Source organism: Alligator sinensis, unplaced genomic scaffold (assembly GCF_000455745.1).
Source record: "Alligator sinensis unplaced genomic scaffold, ASM45574v1 scaffold297_1, whole genome shotgun sequence".
Lineage (NCBI taxonomy): Eukaryota > Metazoa > Chordata > Crocodylia > Alligatoridae > Alligator > Alligator sinensis.
In genome coordinates this window covers 2,720,184-2,727,251 of record NW_005841848.1, presented here as the reverse complement: position 1 = coordinate 2,727,251, position 7,068 = coordinate 2,720,184, and the positions used below count along the sequence as shown (strand labels likewise).

General features: G+C 39.8%; 1 protein-coding gene across 1 annotated transcript in view; it reads right to left on the bottom strand.

Moving 5' to 3' along the window:
• DOCK4 (dedicator of cytokinesis 4) overlaps window positions 1–7,068 on the bottom strand; it is a gene marked incomplete at its 5' end in the record, with an annotated part of 280,590 nt that overhangs the window by 92,040 nt on the left and 181,482 nt on the right. The window contains 2 exons of the mRNA XM_025208759.1: window positions 279–377; window positions 6,476–6,610. Coding sequence (XP_025064544.1) covers window positions 279–377; window positions 6,476–6,610 — 234 coding nt within the window. The remainder of the gene's footprint in view (window positions 1–278; window positions 378–6,475; window positions 6,611–7,068) is intronic.

The window sequence follows — 7,068 nt, the reverse complement described above, 5'->3', positions numbered from 1 at the left end:
TTTCCCTACTCTCTCTCAGAAGGAAACACAATATATACTATCCATTTACAGTATAGAAATACAAAACTACTCTTGACAGCAAGGCTTCGCAAGTAAACATGAATGTAAAACCTACACCATCAAGTTAAAAGGGTATCTGAGAAACAGACTGTATTTCAGCATCAACCCATGTAAATCAATGGTCCCTTATCTGAGGCAGGAGATCTCCTGAACCATGAAGCATAAAAGAAGGGGGAGGGAGGGATTTAAAGATATAGAAATCCTGATCTGCTCCTTACCCTTAGCTCATCCTTGGTGTTGAAGCTATCAAGAAGTTGCTGGTAATGTCTGTCTGTCATTTGTCGTAAGAGTGACAAGAGGCAGGAGACAAACTCCCCCTGAGGCAAATCAAAAAAAATCTATTACATTAAACCCAAGATACAGAAAATATAACAATACAATTTCCATGTTCTGCAATTTCCTCCGCTTGAATCAGTATAATAACAGCTAAAACAATACAAGCGTGATCCAAAAAAGTAATTATAACATGTAGTTTACATAATCATAATTTATTTCTCTTGCATTTGTTTTTATGCAGATTGATGGTTTAAATAGGATGAATTCTACCCTTTTACTTTCAACTAAGTTTTGAAACAAAACAAAAAAAAATATATAGCAGCAATTTTGAGAATAACTGGTTTGTTTACCTGCAGGAACAGAAAAGATGGAGAATGAAGAAGGAATAAAAAGAGCAGTTTGGGATTTTTTTTTACGTTTATTTTATTGGAAAATAATCAAATTATTAATCAAAACTGCAGTGTACTAGCTTTGACAAAACTTTCATCAAAATGGTTTTCTGAGGTCCAGGATAGAACATCTAGTCAAACCAGGGGGAGGGAGAAGGGAGAGGAAGACAGAGGACAGGATACCTGGGTGCACATGTGCAGTATACACAGCCACCCAGGAAGAGGCTGATTACCAGGGCACTGCCAGGGTACATGGAGAATGGCAAAAGGAAGCCAATGAAACTGGGGTCTCCCCCATTCTAGGTCAGAACTCTGACCTCAGCACTTGTGGGGTAAAGTAGTATCAGTCTGCTTTTTTTTTTTTTTTCCTGAAAACTCTGAAAGGCTTTGATTTTGTCCCAGTGCAGAACAGGAACATTTTTCTTTAAGTCATGAAAAGGTTTGTAGGATAGCAAAGCAGTTTTCTGACTGCTTCTAGAGCAAAGGGGAATGATAATGTGAGAACAGGAAGGAAGGGAAAAACATATTTCAAACATTTTTCACTCATATGCCACTCATGCTTTGGGTAATTTTAACCTTTCATTAAAAATGTGAATATTTAAATCACCAGAAAAGGAAACACATTTTTACATCAAGTTAATGAACTTGAGATGTCTTTAATGGGATTTTAAAGTGGACAGACTGCTTTTACCTTGCTGTAGCTAGCACGTAGGGAGCCAGAGCAAGGGTCAGCAATACATAGCTCACAAAGCCACTGCATCTGGCCGAAGCAGCTGGTATCCCAGTGGCACTCAGTGGCAGGAGGTTTTGCCCACATGGTGCTCTACAGTGGGTGAGTGGGCTGAGTAGCAGAGAGCTTTGCCCATTCTGGACAGTGGGGAAAAGTGGCCAGTTCCTAGCACCAGCCAGCCTTGGATCTGAGCTGGGCCATTTCTGCCAACCACAAAAAAAACTTTGCCAACACTGAGTTAGAAGCTTTGGCTTGACAGGTTACATTGGGGTAAAAATTAACCATGCCTTATTCTGCAGCAGGATTTTATATTAAGACAGCATTCTTGAGTTTGGGTCAGGGTATAAAACCATCTTTTTGCAGTGATGTACTAGTGCCCTCAGCCAGGAAGTCCCTTGATCTTCAGCCTCTGAATATAATCACCCAGGCTACAGCTGTTCCCTTATAAACAGGAAGCACCTTTAAATGTTCATATTATATAATCAAATTTCCTGACCCCATGTTATCTTTCCTGATCAGGAAGCTTTGTAATATTTGTGATGTTTTTCTATTTTTAGGGCTCTGAAATGAATTTAAATATATCACTGCTTGTAAATAAATAAATAAATAAATAAAAGTAGACACTTGAGACTACTGTTCTTTAGTTATAAAAATGTGAAACTATTTTGTTCCTCATCTTGCTAATTTAGATCAAATGAGTAATTCTTCCTTTCTCTTATTCTAGTCCCATGATTCTTATGCTTATGGATGCCTAATGAACCTACTTCAAAAATGGCCTCAGCCTTGCTTAGCCTCTCTCTTGGTAGTTGGGCCATTTTTCTTGAAAGTGACAGATGTGGTTTCAAATAAATGCCTTTTTTTGCTAAATAAATAATGGACAAAACTCTCCCTGACTTCAACTGGAGCAAGGTTGTAGGACATTAATCTCTCTCACAAATATTTTGTGAATAAGAAACTAAGCCAACCATTGTTTCAATGTCGTCTTTTAGAATACAGCCCTTTGTATGCATTTTTCTGTGATAATGTCTGCTTTGTATTAAAAGTTCACACACTAAAGTTGAAGTAAAACACCTATATTATGTTACTGCATAGTGCTACTCTGCTACAAAATGACCAAACTTTGACTCAAATGACATTCCCTATAGCCAAGACTTTATAATGGGATCTCAAAATTTAGTTCCTTGGTCTGAGGCTGTGGAGAGGTGGGAGGCAGGCAGCAGGTACAGCTCCCACTCCAACCCCAGGAGCCAGAGCCAAAGCTGCAGCAGCTGCCTGCCTCCCCATGCCTTGTATTCAAATCCAAGAAGAGGGACTTTTTTGCCATGTTAAATGGGGGGGGGGAGGGGGACTCATCTTGGATTTGAGTGAATACAGTAGATCTCAGAACTCACAGCTATTACACATGCTTATGTCGATCATTTTGAATGAGACGTGCCTCTAAAGCCTGAAACCTACCTAAGGCGATTTTGGATACATTCACAAGTCATTCCTGCACCAAGGTCCAAATGAGAGGACCACTCTGTTTGATGCAGTTAGAGTATGCTTAGCAACAGAGGAATGCATCTTTCCTCTCCTCCCCACTACTTGCCAAACCCCCAGTAGTTTGGGCCTTCCTCTGGGGCCTTGGGTTCTGGCCCTGGGACTACTTATGCCCTCCTCACTAGGCTATAGTCAGGTTCACTCTTGCTTCTCTCTTTGCACCCATGACTCTTATATTTGTGGCTCCCAGTGACTGCTTCAGCAAGAGAGAAGGGGATAGCAGAAGATGGCTTTAGTCCTACTTAGGTTATAGCTTAGAAGTAAGGGCAATTTTCCATGTAGGGGAGATTCAAACCCCTTCTGGATGAGGAAGGTCTTGAACTGAGATCTCTCTCTTCCTAGCCCACTAGGCTATTGGACAAAAGATGAGTGGGCCACATCCTCCTTTTCCTGCTCCCTCATTTTAATAAGGCCTGGCTTTAGATGATTCAGCTTCAAAACCCACACTAACAGAGGTCTTAAGCTCAAGGCTGAAGAGACACACAAACTCTTGTGAAACTCCATACTTCCTACTGGCTGGTCTATACATCCTCTTGCATAATGTTGTAGGTGCTGTGAATACTGACCAAAATGCACATAGGTGCCTCCATTCGAAGTATGCAGGCCCAGGATGTATTCTGATGCATGACATTGCTGTAACAAGATGCCTTAATGAATCAAGATTCTAGCGTATAATTAGGCACCCAGATAAATGTGGTATACTTCAAAAGTAATAAGCACTCAAGCTGCTCCTTTTGAAACAAACTTCAGAACCTAATACTGAAAAATGCTGGCTCAGATTCCTGCCAATGCCACAGTCACAGAGCCAAAGAATGTAAATAAAATCATGCATGCTCTGCTTATAAATAAGACTGAATACTTAATTTACATCCCAACCTCTTAAAAACTAAGAAGTACAAGGGTCAGATTCTAGCATCCTAAATCAAGCTGAGTAGAACATCACAATACCACAAATGGTCTGAACAAGTTATTTTTCATTTTCTTGTATAAAGAGCAAAATTATTAAAAACATATGGAGTTGACAGTTTTGCAGTAGCACTGTGTTCCAATTCATTATGGCTCAGAGGGGCCGTGTTCTAAGATTTCACAGTGGGAGAAGCTCTGTTTTAATTGGGTTCCTCTCAGATATTTAATTGTATGCAGTTACATTTTTCATAAAACAACCTAAGGAGCCAATTCATTGACTTCATAAAGCAATTAGATTTGTGGGGTTGTCTTCACCACTGCGTTGTTCCAGTTTTATGATAGTGCAACTCCACTGAGCTCACTGACCCTGGATATTATAAAGCTTCCTTCTGAGCACACAGCTTCAAAGTACCATATCCATCACACAGAGAGTACTTAACGTGCAAGTGATTCATAACGCACCATAAGGTAAGATTAAGAATATGGCCACACTGCAGTCTGAAGTATGGCAGAGCTCAGGGCTGTCCAACCTTGCACAGTTGGCAGCCTGTTCTCCCTCCTCCCTGCAGTACCATGCACATGGGCTGGCCCCTAACTCAGTGGCCACAGGTTCCCCCCTGCACTGCAGTTTGTGCCACACTGCCCTGTGCTGTGCCACACAGGTGCAGAAAGCAGAAGCTGGAGGGAAACCTGAAGCTCCCCAGCTACAGATGCAGCCAGAAGAATGGGGAGAGCAGCAGATGAGTGGGAGCCTGGGGGCTACAAATTAACCCCTCATCAGCTGCATCTGACCTGTGGCAGGGCAGCCCTGGTGTAGAGAAACCCTACCTAATTGTAAACAAGTTAGCATGGGTCCTAAGAACAATCCAGCCACTGAGCATCAAGCTCCATGCAGTTCAATTTACTCTGCTTCTTGATAAATTATGCAGAAACACCATGCAGTGCCTGTGGCAACACATGGAAATATAGCTTTGGGACTACTTGCAGAAGTATGGAAGTATCTAATAGGAGCAATTGTAATAGAATCTAACCCAGTGTGCTGCCATAAGCCTACATCCATCTCACAAAGCACATTTAACGATAAATGCAGTATGAATCCATGGTAACATAATGGGACAGATTCTTCCACCCATACTCACATTGGGTGGTGACTTATGCCATAAATACTTCTAAGAACCAGGAGCAGTGTGTTTCCAAAACCCATGCTGCATGATGCCCCCACAATAATGTATATAATTGGCTTATGCTGTGCTGTGAATCACTTCTACATTAAGCATTCAGTGAGATGCCTGTGGTGATGATGATGGAATGCCTCTGCAAGGCATGTATAACTAAAGAAAACTCTGTAACTTGCAAGGACTTTTAGAATGTTTTCAATGACATTTTATAAAAACTACGTACATGAGCAAACAGATATTTTAAAGGAAACCAGTAGGAATGGACTTTTTCCACACTTGTAGCCCAATTCTGTAACCCTCACTTTGGCTGAGTAGTGAATCCTTCTTTGATGACCTGACACCTGGAGAATATTTCTGCAGTTTAAAATTAAAGGAATGTGAGTTTATAGAAGTGCAGTTCCTCTGAACCATAATAAAATTGAGCACAGGGTTGCCCTATCACAAATTACAGGTAACCCATGGTCAACTCCATGAATACATCTAATAATTTTGTTCCCTGTGGGAGACAGTAAAAAATATTTTTTTCCCCCATGTATTGAATGCTCTTTAAAACGTGTGACCTCAGAGGGCATTTAGGCTTGAAAGGAGAAAATCCATTTATCACTGGGAAAACAACAAGCATGGCTGGTCAAGTGAGACAGCAAATTTAAAAAAGTAAGGAGTGTTCAAGTACACAGAGTGTTTCTTAGGAAATTGCTGACAGACAAGCAAGCAACTTGTTTCTCTTTACAAGGCTAAGTCCATTGCTCTTTGGTTAGGCCTCTATGTATCGACTTCCATGCAAGAATTCTCTGTTCCTCCAAAGTCACCTGACAACCTCTTTCCAAGTAGAACAAAATGCAGCTTTCATTTTGTTTCACCAATACTGACAGTGGGCTTTTCTTTAAGTGATTTCACTTGAACCTCTTAATATGCATGGTCTATTTTATTATGTTGACCTAAATACCACTTATTTTCCCTTTCTAACACTGATCTCTTGACTTCAATTAATACACTAGAACTGAAACTCAGGTACTCGGTTCATATAATTTTTTTTCTCCTACTACATAAAACTGCTGGCAGAAAGCTGTTGAATTGTCAACAGAAGACTCTCAGTGAATTCTCCACTATCCAAAAGGATGTCAAGTGGAAAAATTTCACCACGTTAATTTTATAAATACTATCCATAAATAAATAAAAATATAGAACATTAACAATTCCAGTGAAAGAATGACAAAAAAGTACATTCTACCTTATTCCTTTAATTCCACTACATCTGGATAATGCAACCTTTTTTCAGAATAGCAGATAATCAAATTAACAATGTGTATTACAATGTATTGGTAATTCACCTAGATGCAATGGGAGGATCTATAAGTGCAACGACAGACTGAGATTGTTTTATGATGAAATCTTACAGTCACATCTTGAAACTGGAGGCGCATTGCAGACCCGGATGGCTGAGGTCGGCTTGTAATCTCCAATATGGTTCTCAACAGTATGTCTAACAGGCTGTTCACGATCACATCAATTTCTTCCAAGACCGATTTTTCCTTAAATAGATAAAAACTTTCTTTCAGATTGCTATAATTTAGAAGGGAGGATGACACAGACAGAAATTTTCTTTCAACAGCATTAGCAGTTGGATTACTTTACTGTATGTGAGAATTAGTTTTCCTCATGACTGCTGCAGTCCAGAAACCACAGGAATATTCTTTATTCAAAATACCATCATCACGCCATTGGCTTGAACCCAAGTGTTTGCAATTAATCACACGTATAGAGAAGACAGTTATCCCTATGAATTTGAGTACTCATCATTAAGCATAATCTTATTTTCCATTACAGCAGAGAAGAGAGTACTAAATGATATGTGAAAGTTTTATAGTCAATATCCATACATTTTTGCAAGGGAAACTCCCAAATGGAGGCTTAAAGTGCAAAAGAGAGAGAATTTTGGTTTAAATACTTCATCATATCAGCAAAGAAACTACCCTAAAAATAAACTGAT